General features: G+C 38.1%; 1 protein-coding gene across 1 annotated transcript; it reads left to right on the top strand.

Moving 5' to 3' along the window:
- Window positions 1–5,421: 5,421 nt before the first annotated feature.
- Window positions 5,422–12,001, top strand: LOC136267424 (nicotinamide phosphoribosyltransferase-like). The gene is made up of 18 exons (XM_066062575.1): window positions 5,422–5,563; window positions 7,295–7,408; window positions 7,454–7,550; window positions 7,610–7,699; window positions 7,755–7,813; window positions 7,869–7,943; window positions 8,001–8,084; window positions 8,135–8,211; window positions 8,441–8,494; window positions 8,542–8,602; window positions 8,650–8,696; window positions 8,752–8,816; window positions 8,874–8,948; window positions 9,005–9,075; window positions 10,435–10,528; window positions 10,999–11,078; window positions 11,125–11,247; window positions 11,761–12,001. The coding sequence occupies exons 1-18, from the start codon at window positions 5,513–5,515 to the stop codon at window positions 11,860–11,862; spliced, it is 1,419 nt and encodes a 472-aa protein (XP_065918647.1). The 5' UTR covers window positions 5,422–5,512; the 3' UTR covers window positions 11,863–12,001.
- The last annotated feature ends 8,829 nt before the right edge of the window (window positions 12,002–20,830 follow it).

Raw genomic sequence — 20,830 nt, 5'->3', positions numbered from 1 at the left:
ACCTTTTGCTACTTGATTACTGTATAAATTTTTGACTTGGAGAAATCCAAATTTAAAGTCCACACAGGTGGTCTCTAGAGAGGTGGTTTTTTATACAAGTTCCACTGTCACTTCACTTGATTCAAAGAACGGAACATACAGCAACTCTAATAGAGCAGTCATGTAGCCAACTAAAACACTCATCAAAAATTTTGTACCAAATTCATTTTCAGAAGACTAGCTAATTGTGCCAAATGTATAAAGTCATAAGAGGCTAGACTGCATGCTAGCATATTAATAATAGGTGGATACTTCAAAACTGAAGCTTCCTTGAAAATAGATTGATACTCTCTAATAGAACAGTCACTTTGTAGTGAACCATCATAAACAATGAGACAAGCTACATTAACAAGCCCCTGTGACTACTACACCAAAAATTGGTGATTAACACCTGTGTGTGCATGGCAAGGAAGTGTTGAGGAGTACATACAAAAGTAAGCATGCATGTTACAAAGAAAATCAGTTTGGAAAGGGGATCGGAGTCATAATAATACACTGCTGTACATGAGTTGCCTTTGTATCCCAGTGGATAAAAGGTTCCATAAGTTCTGTACACAGGCTAACTTCAATTTCAGAAAAGTTGCAAATCTTCAGGCAATCTAATTCTGCCAACAGTTGCTGGTGTTACACTTTGGTGGTCTATTCATGTGACCTTGCTGACTGAAGATGGTGGTCTGAATGCAATAGACATGTCAACTCAAGCAAGGCAATCAAATATATTGGTGGCAGTGTTATGAATTAATTACAAGATCTGGTCAATAAGGAGTCACCATCAGCAGTTGGCTGGTGGCTCATAAGTTTTGCAGGTCAGCATAAACCCGGATAAATGGTAGATTGAAAATCTGGATGCCAAACACTGTAGCACCGGACCGGTAAGTGTGGGACAAAGCCACTGAGCAGCCACTAAAAACATGGGCAGTAGGACACATCATGTACTACATATCTGCATAAACAAACAGTAGTTGGTAAGGTGTCAGATGATGCAACCACCCTGCATTTAATTGCTGATTCATTACCAACTATTTAATACTTAAAAACGAAAGACTGCTCTATTAGAGAGTTTTAAAATTGTTTTGTCATAAATCATAAATAGTTGTACTGAGAGCTAATTGATGCGTGCAGACAGCTTTATTGATCAACCAGTAGCTTATCTAACTAATGAAATCCATACAAGTGCAAATTATATTCATATGGTTATAGGTGTCATTTAGTCTGGACTACGTCGCCACTATTATCTTAAACAAGATTCATAGTTGCAATGAATTCATTAGCCCATATGGTACTGCTAATAATACTCTAAACGTCAAAGCCTACAATTATTCTTTGAAGGATTGCTGTGCGCTGTAACAAAAATAAATCTAAAAATGGGTGACTGCTTTATTAGAGTAACTCAAAATAATTGTGCTCATATAGTAGCAGTTATACACTTACAATAACTTTTTTTGCTTTGACATATTGAGTGGTTAGATGGCTGTTTATCTAGCTAATGAAATCCCTACAATTGTAAACTATATTCACACTGCTACTGGCGACACGTCTGACACGTTTGACTTCTATAATGTGATTCATTATTAGGGAAGTTTATTAGTCCCTATGATGTATATAGCACTGTACTAAGTGTTTCTGCTTAAAAGTAGTCTTGAAATACTCTGTATAGTACCAAAATCCATAATGACTGTATTCACTGACTCTAATAGAGCATTCACCAAATTCACCAAATTGTTATGTTATGTAAAATGTTTCAAGATTATTGTAATGAGTATCATGCAAGCATAATGAGATCAGGGAACACTGAATAGCATACTACACTGTAAAATGAAATGTAATGATGTCATGGGGCGCACTTTGGTGTCACAAGGAACACTTCTTGTGTGCAAAGCATACTTCATGTTAGAGTCTAGGTGAGAATTTTGGGAATCCTGAAAGTATTTTGGACAAAATTTGAGCATATTTGACTCATCACCGGCCATTAGCCACTGTTTTGTTTAAGCCTAGTATTAGCTACACTACTGTTGTGTCATATAGTGTGCTTGTAGCTACTAGAGCAAAGCTTGACTCACAAACACAACTTCTGAACTCCATCCACGTCACATTTGAGTCCTTGTGTACATAACACTGATACATTTATAGGATATATAAAGCCATATAGCTACCTGCATGTTATTGCTTGGGCCCAACATTCACAAAACGCAGCGATACATACCTAATATGAAGGTTTATTTTTCCCCATGCATCAATTCAAACAACAGTTTCACATCTTACTCTGTAGCACAAGATTATGTTTTCAAATGATGCTTTCAGTGCTGGCAGATCAGTTTGTTATTGTTATTAGCGCTTTACAGTGACCAGCACTGAAGGTCTGACAGCAACATGTGCTGCAGCCTTAGGATTACCTAACCTAATTGCAAGGACTTAGACTTAGTGACTTATAGCTGAAAAGGTGTAACAGAAAAGAGGCCAAAGCAAGGAAAAAAAACCCTCCAGCCCCAGGATTCGAACTGCAGGTCACCCAATGTCTAGTTGGGGCCACACTCAGTCTCCTCCAGGAGGGATGGATTTTCTTCCTTAAACCTAAAGTACTTATTGTTATTAGTGCTATACAGTGACCAGCACTGAAGGTCTGACAGCAACACGTGCTGCAGCCTTAGGATTACCGTAGTAATCGCTATTTTATTTTCTCATCAATGATATATATATATATATAGGAGCACTACACAATTTCACAAGGTGGAAAAGTAGGAGTGAAAGTGGAGCACGCACAATTGATGATCTGCAGGGCCGCCCACAGGGGGGGGCAACTGGGGCATTTTGCCCCGGGCCCCAGCCTGAAAGGGGCCCCAGGAGGCCCCATGAAGGGCCCCCTGAATACCTGTTTAAAAGATCGATATACTCTAATAGAGCAGTCAGATCTAAATACTCTAATAGAGCAGTCACAATATTCTTCAGAGGAGCAGTGTAGCAAGCTTATAGATAAGGAGATATGGTTGGTGATGGGTAGTTATTGTCATTGCCAGCAGGTTGTGACCTTTTTTATTTATTTTTTTTTTTTTTTGGTCTTCACCTTACAACTTGGGTGAAGGGCCCCACTTTAACTCTTTGCCCTGGGCCCCTTAATTTCTCTGGGCAGCCCTGATGATCTGAGCAGGATTTCAATGAGTCAAACAAGCAACCAACTAGAATCTTTATATCTCAGATAACTACTCTGCAGTGAGTGCCTACTATAATGCTAGCATTATTGCAGAGTTCGACACTCCAAATTATTCCAGCACAATAGGCTGCAGGTGCCTATCCATAACTTATTCTGTTCCAAAGTTATGACTGTTCCATTAACTTTTATATATGTTACATAATTGACAAACTCAACTTTAGTTTAAACCCATAATCACAGTAAAAACTAATCAGTGAGGGTCACTACAAAAGAGTAGCGAACATCACTACACAAAAATAGTGAGTATTGTGGTAGGAATTAGTAGAGAATTTTACTACTAATTTTTTACAGTGTAGGTTACTATGGCCATAGATCCTCCACCAACCTATGCCGACTATGGCTATAACACAATTTGATGTATAAAATACCTGCATCTTGTCCTCAAGATATTGCTGTATAGTTTGCAAGGTCATTACAACAGTCCAATGGGGCATTGCCAAAGGAACAGCAAGATAGGATATTATGGAATGGATACTTCAGGTAATTGTCTACACTGATTTTAATCCACTGATTAAAAATCATCACGTGTAAGACAAAATAGCTAGCTATTATTATTATTATATTTGTTACTGTGCAGAAATCAAAAAGATTGTTGTGCACATGTACAGGTGTGATCATAATGAATGTTCAGGTTAGTACAAAACTCAGGGGAGTAAATTACAAAGGGGAGAGTGTGTTCCAGAGTCTGATTGAAAGGAAAATTTATAAGAGTCAATAATAGTGTCAAGCTGTTTATAACATCCTTTCCTTGATGGACGATGATTAGGTATAAAATCATTTGTAGGTATACTTAGATTTCCATTAATTATTTTATACATTATAGTTATCTTAGACTTGTTTCTTCTTTCTTCGAGGGTAGCAGGGGCGGATCCAGAGTTTGGAAAGAGGGGGGGCACCTTGCTGAAAAACAGTTGAAGACCAAAAAAAAAAAAAAAGGTCACAACAATATTAATAGCAAGTTATTTACCAAATATATCACGTCTAGCTGTTATGTAAAATAAAATCCTATTTATAGCTTCATAGGTAAGCTACACTGCCTCATGAACAATGTGAGAGTAATCGACTGCTCTATTAGAGTATCTCGATCTTGTATGCAATTTCTTGAAGGCAGGGGGGGATTTGCCACAAATGCCCCATCCTGGATCCGCCATTGGGTAGGTAAATTTAATGATGACATTATTCTTGTTACACTACTAAATCTAAAAAAAATATTGTAGCAAAATCTGGCTGCTCTCCTTTGGATGGATTCAAGTTGGTTTATGTTGGTGTGGGTGTGGGGGGCCCAGACAGAGGATGCATATTCAACAATGGGGCGGACCATCATCTTATAACAATTGTTCTTAACAGAAACAGGGAAGTGGTGAAGATTACGACGCAAGAATCCATTAACCTGGCTTTGCTTTGCTAGTGACTCTTTGAATGTGTTCATTCCATGATAGTTTCTGGTCAATGGTGACTCCAAGATATTTTGTGTGAGGAACCTCAGAGATGATAGAATTCTCCAGATGATGGCTATGAATGATGGGATTTCTTTTCAGATTGGTAATTCTCAAGTGTTCACATTTCTTAATGTTAAATTCCATCAGCCAAGTATGAGCCCATTTTTTATTTATTTATTTTATTTTATTTGTTTACTGTACAGAAACCTCCATATGGAGTATATAGTACAACAGATTATTCAGTAAGTATGTCAAGGTCCTGTTGTAGAGCTAAACAATCGGATTCGGAATGTAGCTATGTATAGGCCCTAGTACAGTAGGACATCATCTGCATACAATTTAACCTTATTATTGACACAAGCAGGGAGATCATTTATATACAGTAAAAACAGAAGTGATGCGAGTACAGTACCTTGGGGTACACCAGAGAGAACTTGTTTAGAGTAGCTGTTTTTCCCTTCTAGCACTATACATACTGGGATCTACTGACAAGCCAGGTTGTATTGTATTAATGCTTTACAGTGACCAGCACTGAGGGTCTGCAGCAGGTTAATTTTATCCACAATAGGATATGGTAGATCCATCAATCTCATAATGTTATAAGAGTTCATGCAAATTTACCTAGCCAGCTAAACCAGAAAAGAAATACCCAGAGCTTTCATTGTAGCAATCTCGACTGAATGACAAATCAGCAGGAAACTCCGGTCCAGTTCGACAGCACTAGTATAGCGCCAGCGCGTAAGGAGTGGCTACGCCTTAGATATGAGCATAGCAAGGCAGCAAAGAAGCCGAGAAAAGAAACCGTAACGAGTTTTATTTAAGTGGAATGGCTGAGCCATGCTCTGGAAACATAATTTTTATCACAGATTCGTACAAGGTTAGCTGGTCGCTTTATATCACAAAGACTTAGTAATCTCATGGTAATCTATTTCAGTAGTGGTAGCCTCAGGTATTCAGCATAAGCTTCTCTAGTTTCACCACCCAGACGTACAATCTACGGGGTGAGACTAGAGCTGTTTTTTTATGAATAGCGCTGTGTCATGGCCAGCCGGGCTCGTTGCGTTATTAGCGCGGGCCCGAATGGGACGAGACAATATGCACGTGTGTTGCTACCCTGTATGTATGTATAGTGTATGTAGTGGACTAGTAGTCTAGTTTTATCATATCGTTACAGCTGGTGAGTGTTAGCTAAGTCTTAAATATTATGTACCTATCAATGTCATGCCCCACCCCCGGGTAGGGGGTGAGGGAATACAGGGTTGATAAAGTCTAGTGTCAAATTACCCAGTACTGGGGCTAAGAAGCTTGTCAAAACCCCACTATGTCCCCACCTTGATAGAGGGGTGTATAGGGGATTGGCCTATTAAAATAATTTTTGGTTCAGCAAACTGCTACTATTAAAAGCCCCAAGAGTGGGGCAAGAGTAGATGTCAAATCCCCAGTAGGACCCCTGGGGTAGGGGTGGGGCTTGATATTGATAGGTGCATTAGATCATGGCTGTGTCACTGTGCAAATAAGGCCACTCCAAATAAATTCTCTGTTTCCCGTCCTGGACTAAAGCATATTTGCATGCGGGCGGGTGGTCCATTTCCATTATTTCATTATAAGATTGGCAGCTTTTCAAGCCATTATTTGCCTGGCACAACCATAAAAAGCTGCATAAAAGCATGTTTAAGCTTCTTCCTTCCTTTTTAATTTGCAAAAATAGTACAAACGTAAAGTTTGTGCCAACTCGATAGCACTACTGACACGTGAGCTGACACCGCTTCAAGATGGCTTTTACTGAGCCTCTCAGTATGCAAGAATAACCGGAAAATAATGGAAGAATACGGAATAATGGAATATTTAGAGCTGACAGTAACTAGATGCGGGCGGTGGACGGGAAACAGAGAATTTATTTGGAGTGGCCTAAGCTGTTGAATTTCTTTTAGTGGCAAAGATTGAAATTGTGAACATTGTTCGGCACTTACAATTTCAAAAGAAATCACCATTCTTGAATAGACCATAGGTTTTATGTAAAACACTGATCTAAATTGTCATATGAATAAATTTTCACAGTCATTTTGCTATAATTTGTTCATGGCAAAATTCCCAGGCATGTCCAATACTGAAATAATGGTAAAAATGACATTCATTGTGTACTGTCTATGTCCTGGCTGCTAGGTAGTTTTGTGGGTGTGATATGTGTCGAGAAACTCTCTGCGCTAGAAGAACCCCAAAATATTTTGGTAAGCCAAAATAGCTTCCACTGAATTTTATGCTTCTCTGAATCTGCCACTGAAGTTTTTGTAGTAAACTTTGACGTAAATCATTAATTGTGTTGCTATGCTATTAATCTTCTTTACAACAACAACAACAGCAACAACAGTATTCACTGCCAGCTATAGTATTTAACCAGGCTAATGTCCTAACAATTGAATTACTACTACCTCCTAAGTAGCCAACAACGCAACAAGTCACTGGAATTTTTATGCATGCAATACTAGCCATATTCATATAGTCAACTAAGTAATGGTGAATACCGAAAATCGCTATATAGTTTTATCCCAAGATTGCTGAGTCACATACAAGTAAATATGGTCTATCATATATTGTGACATCTCTGTAGGTATCCCACCACAAGCAGTACCCTCCTAATACCCATACAGTTTACTCCTACTTCGAAAGCAGAGGTGGTGTATATCCTGAGACTGTGTTCTTTGGTCTGCAGTATATACTAAAGGTTTGTGAGAGGTGTAAGGACTTCCAAGAATGCAATTCTCCACAGAAATATTTTGTGGGCAGTGTTGTAACTAAAGAAAAGATTGCTGAGGCCAAAGCAGTATATGACGCTCATCTCGGACCAGGAATATTTAATGAAAAAGGTTCTCCTATAATATTATAATGAAAAGAAATGTGTGACTGTCGTACAACTAATATTTAGGATGGATATATATTGTTGAAAAACACAATGGAAGACTTCCCATAAGAATTAAGGCTGTTCCAGAAGGCACAGTTCTCCCTTATAAAAATGGTATATGCCCACTTAAGTTGTCAATTAAAGTATACCATAATTTTTATTTTTATAGTATTGTTCACAGTGGAGAACACTGATCCCAATTGTTACTGGCTAACCAACTATCTTGAGGTCTGTATATGTATATATCCATTGTTGAATGGTTTTAGATATTGTACTTTTATAGACAATACTAGTTGAGGTCTGGTACCCCATGACAGTTGCTACACTTTCAAGGGCCTTCAAAGAGGTCATCATCAAGGTATTATATTGTGATATTCCTATCATGCATACATTTTGCATTACAAACAATTTAAAGTATCTTAGTGAAACGGCTGATAATTTAGATGGGCTACCATTGAAGCTACATGACTTTGGTTGTCGTGGTTGTTCATCTCTAGAGGTGAATGAGAGATCATGTTGTATTGATACTGTTATAGTGGATGTATATAGTCGGCTGCACTTGGGGGTGCTGCCCATCTTGTTAACTTTGAAGGAACAGCCACAATAGCTGCTATAATTATGGCAAGGTGTGTTACTATGCTGCATGTATATGCACATGGACACAGACACACGTGCATGCATGCACACACACACGCACAAACAGACACACACACGCACACACACACACACACACACATGCACGCATGTATACACACAGACACACACTGCACATACTCTGTACACATATATGCATTTCATACCTATACTTATTCTCAAAATACACAATAAGTTTCTGTATATTATTTGATTTCCTAGGGATTATTATGGATGTCCAATGGCAGGCTATTCCAGACCAGGATCAGAACACAGGTATTAATTAAGAGTTTCTTAGATTCCAGCTATTACCATCTTCTTAGCACCATGAATACATGGGGCAGAGAGAATGAAGTAGATGCTTTCAGGAACATGTTAACTCAAGTAAATATAATATTATGTATATTTTGGGTATAACTTACTTTGTGTAGTTTCCCAATGGGACAGTAGCTTGTGTCAGTGACAGTTACAATATTTGGTATGGAGATCAACACTTAATTTGTGACCGTTGTATTGGAGTAAATGACACGCAGGGAAGCTTGTGGGAAGTTGTGGGGAGAAGAACTTAAGGATCTAGTAGAGGATCGAGGGAAGAGAGGTGTGTATCATGTCATCCATACACTGTGTGTCATTGTCACCTCCTTCTCCCCTGCAGGTGTAGGCCCACTTGTTGTCCGACCAGATTCTGGTGACCCTCCAACTACTGTAGTAAAAGTTCTTACCATACTTGGTAATATACTCGTGTAAGATAATCTATCTTTAGCAGACAATGTTGTCTAAATATAGGTGAGAAGTTCGGTACTACATTAAACAACAAGGGATACAAATTGTTGCCCTCCTACCTAAGAGTGGTACAGGTATTTTAGCTGAGATGCATTTGTACACTCTAGTATTGCTGTATAGCCTACCCTAACTGCTACATATAATAATTGCATGTAGGGCTTTGCGATAATATTGATAATGTGATTATCGTGATGCCTGTGTCTTTATCGTGATTAATGTAATGAATTTTTTATTATCGATATCTCAAGATAATAGTAAATCTCTGTAGACTATTGTATATTAAAAGCATACAGATTATATTCTTATGAGTATGGTCACAATCAGCTGTGGTAATGCTGAAAAGAGTAAGAGATACTAGCTTTAAACAATTATAAAGCTGTTCTTGTATAAGTACTCTTAGACTATGACAATATTTTATCATTTATCATGAATAAAATGGCTTTTGTTTTTAAAACTTGTTGAGATGTAGGTTTTTCATTATCGCACAGCCCTAGTTGCATGCATTGCAAAAATCATATTAGGTATATTCTAGCCTAATTCTTAAATCTGAACTGTTTATGTTCTCAATAGATAGAGTATTGAGTGCCGATCTCAGAAATATATGGGTTGAAATTGGCTGCTTTGGCATGCAAAGAGCTTTAATACTGAAAAAATGGTATAGTTTTCTTCTGGGATCCCAGTACATTTTATAGCAAAAAGGACACAATTGAATTGGACAGTTGTTTAGTAACCTGGACTGTCTCAAAATTGCATCTGCTTTTGAGCTGTAAGTAATAAGAGTAACTTTTGGGTTAGTTTAACTTCAGTGATCTTTGCATGCTTTGTGGTGAGCAAAGATATTTCACCTACTCATGTAAGTAAAAGATTGGAAGCTTGCAACTTAAGGGTAAACGATTACTGCCATGGTGATGCAACAGTACCCAAGGCAGAGTTGTGATTTCAATGATGCCATTGTAATGCTGACTTTGAAGTGGTTTGTACGTTTGAGTCGGTGACACAGATCACAAAATTGTAACCGAAACCGCCAGCCCAAGCCAAGGAGCTATCCACAAGTATTAGTAAGTACCTTCCATCTGACAGTATTTTTTCAAAGTTTTAAAGTAGTCTGTATAGACTATAAGTCTCAAAATTACAAAATTACACAAAAATCACTTAGAATTGACACACATAATAAAACCACAATGTTCAACTTAATGTATTGACAAACCTCACTCAGGTTTCATATTTATAGGAGTTCAGATGATGGAGCAATCCCAAGTTAAACGCACATTGTATTGTGTGCCAGGGTTTTATTAGGGAATTTACAGAGAAAAAATTTATTTAAAAAAAAAACTTGGACACTGGAATGCCTAGTTATGTTAGTGTACAGTCCTTTGTGCTGATCTCCAATAATTATATCAGTTCATGTTGAGTTGCCGTTGTGTTTTGTACAGGGTGATGGTATCAGTTACGATACTTTGGGTAAAATATTAGCTCACATGAAGGAAAATGGATGGAGTGCTGATAATGTAGCCTTTGGCTGTGGAGGTGTGTGGTGTGTGTGTGTTTGTTTGTGTGTGAACTGCTGTGTGATGCCCAATTGGTATTGTTTTTGATCAAAAAAAATTACTTATCAGTCTTCCCAGGGACCTGGAGAAGTATACTAACTGTCCATACCTCACATGTATAACAGGTGCAGCTCAGGTGGGTCTTCATGTGCTAACACCTTTATCTGTTAGACATGGTATGGCCTCCTGTGGGATACTAGTCCTGTGAGGTACTAGTCTTTTGTACTTACTTGCACTTACTCTTAGTACCTAAGTAGTGCACAGGTGTACCGAAGATTTGACTGTGTATATGGCAGCCAAAGGCTTTGCTTTGTGTGTGTGTGCGTGCGTGCGTGCGTGCGTGTGTGCGTGTGTGTGCATGGGTGGGTGTGTGAGTGCATGCATCTATGTACAGTGTACTGTATGTAAATACGCTATCATGTGTATGTATCACTGCTGCTCACACTGCAGGAGGTTTACTGCAAAAAGTTAATCGTGACACACAGAAATGTGCCTACAAGTGTAGTTATGCTCTAGTGGATGGAAAAGATGTGAGTAGCTGTTTCCTTATCACATACTACACATAGTTGTGATTAGGTGAATGTGTTCAAAGAACCCATCACTGACATGGGCAAGAAATCAAAGAAAGGTCGATTAACATTGGAATATGATAATGGTCAATGGTTAACTACTCAGGAAGGCACGGGTAATCCAGACAAGGTGTGTATTTTAGAAACTATATAGTTTCTTTTGTACTTCCTTGGAAATGCATGGAATTCATCATGTGTATTATATAAGCCTGTTAGCATTATGAATTGTGATGGAAAGTAGGGCTGAGACAAATAGTTCGAAGCTTTGTTCAGTTTCACTAGATTCAAATGCTGCTTTACTCCTCCAAAGCTTTGTTAAGATTGACACAATAAATCAGCTACACAAGTATCATTACACCTTGTGGCAGCTGCCATTTTTGTATTTTTGGAATTAAACCTGGGAGGAGAGTGTATAGGGGCCTGTACTACGGCTTACAATGTAATAGCCATCAATTGTATTCATTAATCATTTACACAACATTAGTAACCAAGCTTTTGATAACACTTCCACAAGAAGCTTCAGAGGGTGCATTTGTACATTCGTTCCAACCCTAGTGGAAAGTACCACTTACAGTACAAATTATTGCAATGAGAACTGCAGTGTATGTTTGATGAGATAATATATTGGTTTGATTCTCCACAGGATCAACTGGTGGTTGTGTATGAAAATGGTTTTCTGATCAAAGACTGGACCTTTAATGAAATAAGAACGAAGGCTGAAATCAAACTGGTTAAATCATCTTGATGTTATATAGATATATTTTCATCATAACTTAAACCTTATACTATACTGTATACCATCACATGACACCAGTATGTAGTAAGTACATAATCTGGACAGTATTGTGGTACAGTACTAAAGCTCTTGGTTATAGTACTTCTTAGATGTTGCAAATACCCTTGATGCACAAGAATGCTATACCATCACAGATCGAGGAGGTATTGCATATCAGCACTACAATTATGTGTTCAGGTTAAATGTATTTTATGAGGGATTAGCTAGTATATCCATCCGGTGTAGTTAGTTTTGGACCACTAAGATTCTGTGACTCACCAGTTTTTTTCAATTACTTATATAGCCAATGCTTCTTTAAAATGTCACATTACATGATATGCAAAAATTATGGGTCAGTGACTGACTTCACTCGGATGACAAAGTCATTCTCTAATTTTGTGTTTTACTAACATGGTAGCTAGCTATATTACATTAGCTATACTATGGCTGCAAGAGATACTGCTGATACAATATAATAAAACGTGCATATTATGTGTAAGTGTGATATGCTCTAAATGTGTTGTACACACTGTAGCATGTGATGCACTCCTGTAGTGATGTGTAGTTCAGATTTGCCTTATTACACTGTAAAAGTCCACAGGACACCAAAATGTCCCAATACGGACACCAATGGTGAATATGGTTATGTGATGTGTAGATGAGAGTCACATTTGCTAATTATACACTGTTAAAATTTAACTGTGCCTCGAACACCAAAGTGTCCCAATATAGACAACTATTATACACAAATTTGTAGTGATACGTATATACATTAGTGCTGAAACGATTATTCAGATATTCAACTATTCAGTCGTCATGACATTATTCAATTCGTTAACATGCTATTCGAATATTCTTTAGCACTATAGTAAGCTGTGATCAGATGAATAAAGCCAACCCAGGAGCTTGAGATTGTGAACAAAATTGCATATTCATACTCCATTTTAGAAAAGATAGAAATATCTCTCAGGCTTCTGCCCAACAAAGATATCTTATTCGTGCTTAAAGAATAATTGAACATCCGGTCATTTTGTTCACAACTATATATTCGAATAATAAAAATTACTATTCATTTCAGCACTAATATACATCCAAGGGCCGCAGGCCTGAGAGCTGCCAGTTTTTATCTTTACTTTTTGTACTCCATACAATATTACAGCTACACTAACTTTGCTCTGTGGCAGTAAGTAAGTTACTATAATTATTATATACAATTAGAAGGAAAAATTAGGAATTTTAAGTTGGATTGGGGATCAAAGAAAAAGGTTTGAAACAAGGGAATAGCTAAAAGTAAGTGGTGAAACTGCCTATACGTATATGTAATAGGATGGATGGCTGTGGTATTCGGGATTAATAGTGCGAGCATTGTAAACAGGAAGGGGTAAAATAGTGCGAGGCGAAGCCGAGCACTATTTCCTCCCTGTTTACAATGCGAGAACTATTAATCCCAAATACCACAACCATCCGTCCTATTGCAAATTAATCCGACAACCATAGCAACTGTTACTAGGCAACAGAAATTCAAAAAATAACCACTGCAAAAGTCCAATCACACTTAGCAACCGTTGCCTGGCAACCGTTGCTATGGTCTCAAAATGGCTTTTACCTTAGCAACGGTTACCTAGCAACCGTTGCTAAGCAACCATATTATGTCATACCTTGGGGGCATCTATCACTATGGTAACAATAGTTGTCAAATTGGACATTTACTTCTAATATAAACACACCACACTATTTTAACCAATCAAATTAGTATTATAGATTTTTGTCATGGGACCTTGACAAACAAGTGTAATACTAATTCTATTGGCTAATCGCTTGACGTATTTCAATATAATATGTCAAGCTGCTATTGAGAGTATTATACAGTAACACATTCAGTTGTTGGATTATTGCAGATATACTAGTGGACATTAAATCCCTAAACTTCAGTCTATAACCCTGACTGAATTAGAGACTAAATGTTCCACTAGTATATCTGCAGGTATATATAGACAGTTTCACCACTTTAGCTATTCCCTTGTTTCACAACTTCCTTCCTTAAATTCCTAATCCAACTTAGAATTCCTAAATTTTTCCTTCTACTTGTCTGTTTATTATTTTTATAACATAATTATGACAAATGAACCAGCGCATACTGCATTAAAATGAAGAGTAACGCCAGGAATGCCATAAAAGTAATTTTTGTCAGAACGTGTGTCCCAACACTCAATCACATAACGGAAAGGGAGATTTGACTTCACCATCATCATGTAACAGAAAGGGAGGTGGCCATTACACTTTGTTTTCAGCTATTCTCTGCCCGCTACACAGCATTGAAAATGAAAAACATGTACACCTCTGCAATCAATCCAGTCACTATGGAGCGATAAGCATAATAGCCAACACAGCCACAGGGAAGCCACATTGCGCTAACACAAATTGACACCTTGGGTTGTCAGCAAAAATAACTGGAACAAAAGGAGAACAAAAGCAATCAAGCCAATGATGTGTGTATTGTACGTACTGTGGTTGGAAAAAGGACATCTTGGGCAAAGCAACATCGAGCAGTGAAGAAATCAAGCTTGTAGCTTTATCCATTGTCAAGTTATGCTTAGCTGGAGAGGCATCAGTTAGTTTGTTAGTCAGTCAGTCAGTCAGCATAAAATTCTGTTAAATAGAAAGTTTTAAATTTCCATAGAAACTTTTTGGAGGGGTTTGGAGTTGATCTGAAGACATTTTGGGCTTGGCTGTCCCTAACCAATGCTGCCAAGTGGGAAATACTTAAGACTATAAGTTAATAAGCAACCTTGTTCTGTGGTCTGCTCAATGGCTAACATGTAATGCATAGAAGTATTCATTCACGAACAATTATTCAGTGATCATTCATCATATATAGAAGCTAGTTTGTTAACAATCAACTTGTCGTAATTTCGTGACTACACTCATCCCGGCAAGAAACTAATACTGAATCCCACAATGAAATGCTGTGTGTTGCTCAATATAACAAGTCAAAGCATACCAAACTGGTTGGGCATCAATTCAAATCAAAGCCATGAGTAAACCACATTCCCATGATATTGTCTGGGCATGCAATGTGTGAGTGAAACCCCAAGCAGTACCTTTGAATGCCAACACTAAACTGGTATAATATACTGCAAGTGAAACAGATTGAGACCAACTCTGCATGTACATTTACCATAGCAAATTACACTCATATTCAGGTTTGGTATGGATGTGACTAGAGAAGAATTATCATATCATAAACATATAGTGTTCGGACCAGCATTATTTATTAGGTCATCATATAACATATTCCAAATTAAATAAGAAATCATAATTTTGGGGCAAATTGTAGGAAGGAATTTTACATTAGTGAAGGAACATGTTTCCTGCTTTATTGAGAAATTTTGCAGAATTTTGTATGTAGGAAATATTCCCACATGGACCCACAAATATTGAATTCCTACACATGGCACAAAGTATAAGACATCTTCTTACAAGTGTAAGAATCGTTCCTATAAATGTAGGAATAGTTCCTACACAACATGAAAATGTCCTACGCATCGCCTTGTAGGAATCTTTCAAGAGAATACATGTGTAGGAACCATGCTTTCTATGCAAGGGTAAATTTTGGTACATCAAATAAAAATTAATTTGCTGTTTTGAGAAAAACTTAAAAATTTGCATGGCTTCTCATTTAGTTTGGAACATGTTGTGCATGTCAGCTGGTACATTGATACCACCAGCACTGGTGGCCACATTGTTATAGTGCATGGTCAGGTCCAGTAAATCCAGATGTCGCATAAACGAACACAATACTGATTTACTCAATAAAAGGGCCAGGCTTAGCCTGCTGCAGCCAAGGTATCACTGCAAAAGTTGCTGCTTCTATATAAGTGTTTAGCTGCCACTCTGCATGTAACTAGTGGGGAGTCCTGACTGTGGCCCTTCATTTCCCTGTCCCTGGTGTCCGCTTTCACTGTCCCCTGTCCCCGCCCGGTTTTACCCCTCTTAGTCCCCATCCCTGTCCCTGTTTTACCCCACCACTATTTGTGTAATGCATAACTAAGACTATTGTACAGCCAGGACAGACAGACAAATAAATAAATTGTGACCAGATTTGCGAAAAGGGGTCTTCCACACACATCTAATTCTGGACCATAACGTTGTGTTCAAGAAAGATACAAGCCTGAAAGTTTCACCATCTATTTACCTATATTGGTGCTCACTACTGTCCAAATTTCAAGACAATGACTTTTCCCAATCTTAAGTTATAAATTGTCAAAGTTGGTAAATTGGATGTGTGTGTGGAAGATCACTTTTCATAAATCTGGTCACCTGTAATGCATGCAATAGACTCAACTGTTTTAGTAGAGTACTAATTTACTATATACATTATAATATTATAACGGTGGCACCGCCCTGCATTTTAAAACTTTGCTTGGATTTTCTCACATTTACTGTAAAGGGTGAATTTGATTACAAAAATGTGTCACTAAATTAAAAAGGGTACTGAAACAAAAAAGAAGTCATGGTGTATTGGAGATTCAACCCAGGACGTTTCACTCTTTAGTACAATGTTGTGACCACTGTGCTAGGATCAAGGCTACCACTGAGCTGTCTAAATCTGTCTTCCTTAGTTTCTACCTTATAAATGCAAAACTGAAGAAACCTCCATAATTCAGTATGTTAGTAGCAAGAGCAAACCAAGGCTGAACCCAACCCTAACCCTAAGAACGCCACTCCTAATCCTAAGGGCACTCTAGGAATGCTGTTCCTAATCCTAAGGGTGCTGTTCCTAACCTTAGGGATGTTGTTCCTAATCCTAGAGGCACTGTTAATAATCCTACAAGGTCAAATGTCCATTCTAGTTCGAAAACTGGTGCCGGCTTTATATAGCTACACCATTGGAATGTAATTATAAAGGATCTATGGCTACACCAATAGCATACAGTATGATAGCAATGTATAGTAGGGACATCGAAGGTGTGGGGGTGATCTGTGATATAATATAACCCAACACCCTGCCGCGATTTTTCCTCACAACTACATGACAGTATTGGTTGAGTAAAACCAAGCCCAAAAGTGTCTTCAGATTGACCCGAAACGTTTCCATCAAGTTGCTACAGAATTTTTTTTTAAATTAGTCAACGGAATTTTCTACTGCCTGCCTGACGCCTTCAGTCAAGCGTAGCAGAAAACTGGCTACAGCTACAGCCCTGATTCTTTCACAGAAACGTTTCTAGCTCGCTTAAGAAAAAACCTTTGGTATATTAATTAACATACAATGCTTGCGCTGTAGAGCTTATCCAGGGGGCGTGGTAATTATGACTATGCACCGGGGCGCAAAATAATCCTATTTCCAGCCGCCATTTTGAGGGAGAAGGAATGAGTTTAATGTCTCAAAGTACTATTCCGAGCTGGAAAGTGACACGAAGGAGAGGCATAATGAAAAGCAAAGACTGTTATAAACTTCAGAAGACCCCTACTTGTTTGTGCATACAGAAGTTGGTTATCAGAAGATAGCACCAGTGTCTTGCATGTTGATGATGGTTCAAGTAGCCTGAGGGGGTGGCTGACATTACCTACACTACAATATCATTAACAATTATTGCAATTGGATTTTGAACCCCCAGCTGTTGTAGCTACTAAAGGCTTACAAAAGCCTGGATGGCTACAAAATGATTCTTTTGTTAACAGTTGGGTGAGTGACCAAGCATGCAGGAGCTACTAGACACAGTATTCATTTGTTTGCCTTGCTTGTGAGGCACTCCCAGAGTTTGTACAGTTGTCCTTTAAATTCTTCAGAAGAAGTGGTATGTGCATACGTGCTGAACCTGTATGGCATTGTGGCAGGAATTGGAGAAGCCTGCACACACATTGCAGCACTTCTTTTTCTGCAGAAGCAAACACACAAGTAATCCAAAGGTTCACCTGTAATCCTATCATTAATAGCAGGTGTGTATGTGCCAATATGAAAAAGGGATTATACGTAAGCCACTTAACAGAACTGCTGCTATGAAAAAGATGTGAAAAGATACTGTTTAATTTTCATTCAGTCAGGCTCATTAGAAGAGAATACATGGAAACAATGAAGTTGTAGAATGTGGTTTCAGCAGTAGGCTGGACATATTACAGCCTCATTATTTTACATACTGAATTTTCTCAGCCATCATTGTGTGGGCTGGAGAATGACGCTCCATTTACTTGTGGCATTTATTTCAAAAGGTTGGGATGGCAGAGCCTCTGATGTTTGAAAACTGTCCTGTTGCAGAAACCCTTACCCAGTGACATGCTGCTTGCAGATCATGGCTTCACTGTACAATTATACTGTTCTGAAGTGCACATTCCACCATTTACAAGAGGCAATTGAAGCGATTGAGTAAGGTAGGGGTGGAGAAAGTTATCACTTATCTACATGGTAAGAGTAATAGAACTTGTTGGCAGAAGTACAAGATGCTACAATCCATCCTACCTGTAAACATGGTCAGCTGTAGTGAATCAGATGAATTTTCTGTCATTGATAAAACAGATACTATAATTATGTTGTGTCTTGTGAATTGCTGTGACTTGGTTGTTCCTTTTAATTAGCTAATGTGTTATAGAGAGCTATCACTTCAACACAATGCATCTACTTAGCATGTGATTGTCACGCTTGATTTTATAGTTATGTGTTTATTTATATAGGCTTTATGGTGTGAAACACCAAAGGTCTGTTGGTAGCAACCAACAGCCATAACAACATAGTTATTACTAACTACTTAAGTAATTGCATAGTTACTTACACTAGAATCTTATATATAGCTATATGTTCTTAGTCAAGACAGTTGGTCAGGATGTGGGATGATCATTTCAGGAGAGGAAGTCTGATAAATGTCATGTGTTCATTTGTATGTCATGTTCTGGTTTATTCTTGTACTTTACTTGCCATGTTTGTACTGTGCATTCTGCATGTATGGTCACACGTGTCCTGAGGTATTGTAATTGCATTTTAAACATCCTAATGATGGTCAATACATCAATAACTTTACATGTGAAATGTGTAAAGTACACATATAGTGTATATACGTACATAATCAACACAAGTTTGAAATACAGTAATTGGACTGTGGTACAATTGTAAGTTTCAATGTCTGTTGCAAGGCTATAGTTCTTTTGCTAACAGTTGGATGAGTGATGTACAAGTGACCGGAGCTAAGTATTCATTTGTTTGCCTAGCTTGTGAGGCACTCCCAGAGTTTGTCAAATCCTCCTTTAAATGTATGGGTGGCTACATATTCTTGAGGAGAAGTATGCACACTGTACCTGTATGGCAGGAATCAGAGAAGCCTGCACACAGGACTTCTTTAAGTTTGCTGCAGCAGCAAACACAGTCAAGTTAAGTCATTTTCCTGACATCCAGGCTTTTATAAGCCTTTAGTACAATAGCTAGGGGTTCAAAATCCAATAATTGTAAATGATATCATAACGTAAGTAATGTAAGGCTACTCGAACCATTCAACACGCATGACACGCTATCGTCTAGTCTCGCGTCGCCAGACCGATTTTTCTCCCACGGCACTTATCGATTAGAAATTATAAGCGCCTTTTCGAGCAGGCGCTTATAGTTTCTAATCGATAAGCGCCGTGGGAGAAAAAGCGGTCTGGCCCGAATCTTGGTCTGGCAACGCGAGACTAGCTATCGTCTTCTTTCTGATAACCAACTTCTATGTTCAAACAGACAGTAGGGGTCTTCTGAAGCTTTAACAGTCTTTGCTTTTCATCATACCTTTTTTTTATTCAAGTTATTTATTTATTTATTTAATGCTTTATGGTGAAAAGTGACACCAAAGGTCTGATGGTAACTTGCACCATCAGCCTGCCTAAATACAAATTATCTACAATTATACAATGTTATGTTGATTAATTATAAATGTTTTAAAGAGAGAAGAACCGGCCCAAGTTGGCACTCCCATCCACCACACTCTACTCTACGCTAAGATGTTCTATAAAATGGGTTTAGCCTTTTCCTACACCCACAGAGCTACTGCTTTTCATCATACCTCTCCCTTTTGTCACTTTCCAGCTCGGAACAGTACTTTGAGAACGTTACACTCATTTCACTCCCTCTCTACTCAAAATGGTGGCTGGCAATAGAATTATTTTGTGCCCCGGCGCGTATTCGTAATTACCACACCCCCTGGATAAGCTCTATTGTCTTACCTTTTATCCTTCTTTACCATGGCCATCAGCTAGTCAAGGTTCTACTGCTGAGTGTTAATAGACTACAGTACGGCTTCTGAGTGTTAATAGACTACAGTGCGGTTTCCATCTTCCAGTGTATATTGCATCAAACTATTCGAATACACACGGTTGCCGGTTGCACCAAACTGTTGAACACACACGTACGTGACTCACTGTTATTATTATATTATATATTATTATTATTATATAAGTACTGTGCAGAAATCTACAAAAGATTGTAACGCACAGATATTAATCATAATTACAAAACATTAGCCAAGTGCCATAAATTTACAGTGAAGGGAAGAGTATAATATTCTTGACACTGTTTGACATTTAGGGTCTGTACATCCGATATTTGTTAGTAAATGGTTGGACATAATATGCAGGTGTATCATTGTTGGATGTGGGTCCATCTCCAACTTCCATAGTAGAATTGTCGCTGGAAGAATTCAACGATTCAGTTCTGGGATTAGGTATGAAAGTTGAATTAATGACTTCACCATAAATTTGGCCTTTAACATAGAGTTGGGCACGACGAATTTTAATGTGTTTTTTGTCAGTTCCAGAACAAATCAAGCTCCAACGCTCCTTTAGTAATACTTGCTCTCTTAGTTTTTCCTCTTTATTCATATCAGGTTTGATTTGTATGCCTTCAGGGATTTTAGATCTATTGGATAAGACAGTGGCTACATCAAAAGCACGGGATAGTTTCACTAGTAGAGGTCTTGGT

This window comes from Dysidea avara, chromosome 9, assembly GCF_963678975.1.
Source record: "Dysidea avara chromosome 9, odDysAvar1.4, whole genome shotgun sequence".
Taxonomy (NCBI): domain Eukaryota; kingdom Metazoa; phylum Porifera; class Demospongiae; order Dictyoceratida; family Dysideidae; genus Dysidea; species Dysidea avara.
The sequence above is the reverse complement of the archived record's forward strand: the minus strand, read 5'-3'. Positions and strand labels throughout refer to the sequence as shown.

What these genes read in the sequence shown, in the direction of transcription:
- LOC136267424 (XM_066062575.1), top strand. Translation starts at nt 5,513, where the DNA reads ATGGCTGAGCCATGCTCTGGAAACATAATTTTTATCACAGATTCGTAC. An exon ending in GTCTGCAGTATATACTAAAG is followed by an intron (nt 7,409 to 7,453) that starts GTTTGTGAGAGG and finishes AATTCTCCACAG; the next exon opens with AAATATTTTGTGGGCAGTGT. An exon ending in AAAAGTTCTTACCATACTTG is followed by an intron (nt 8,949 to 9,004) that starts GTAATATACTCG and finishes GTCTAAATATAG; the next exon opens with GTGAGAAGTTCGGTACTACA.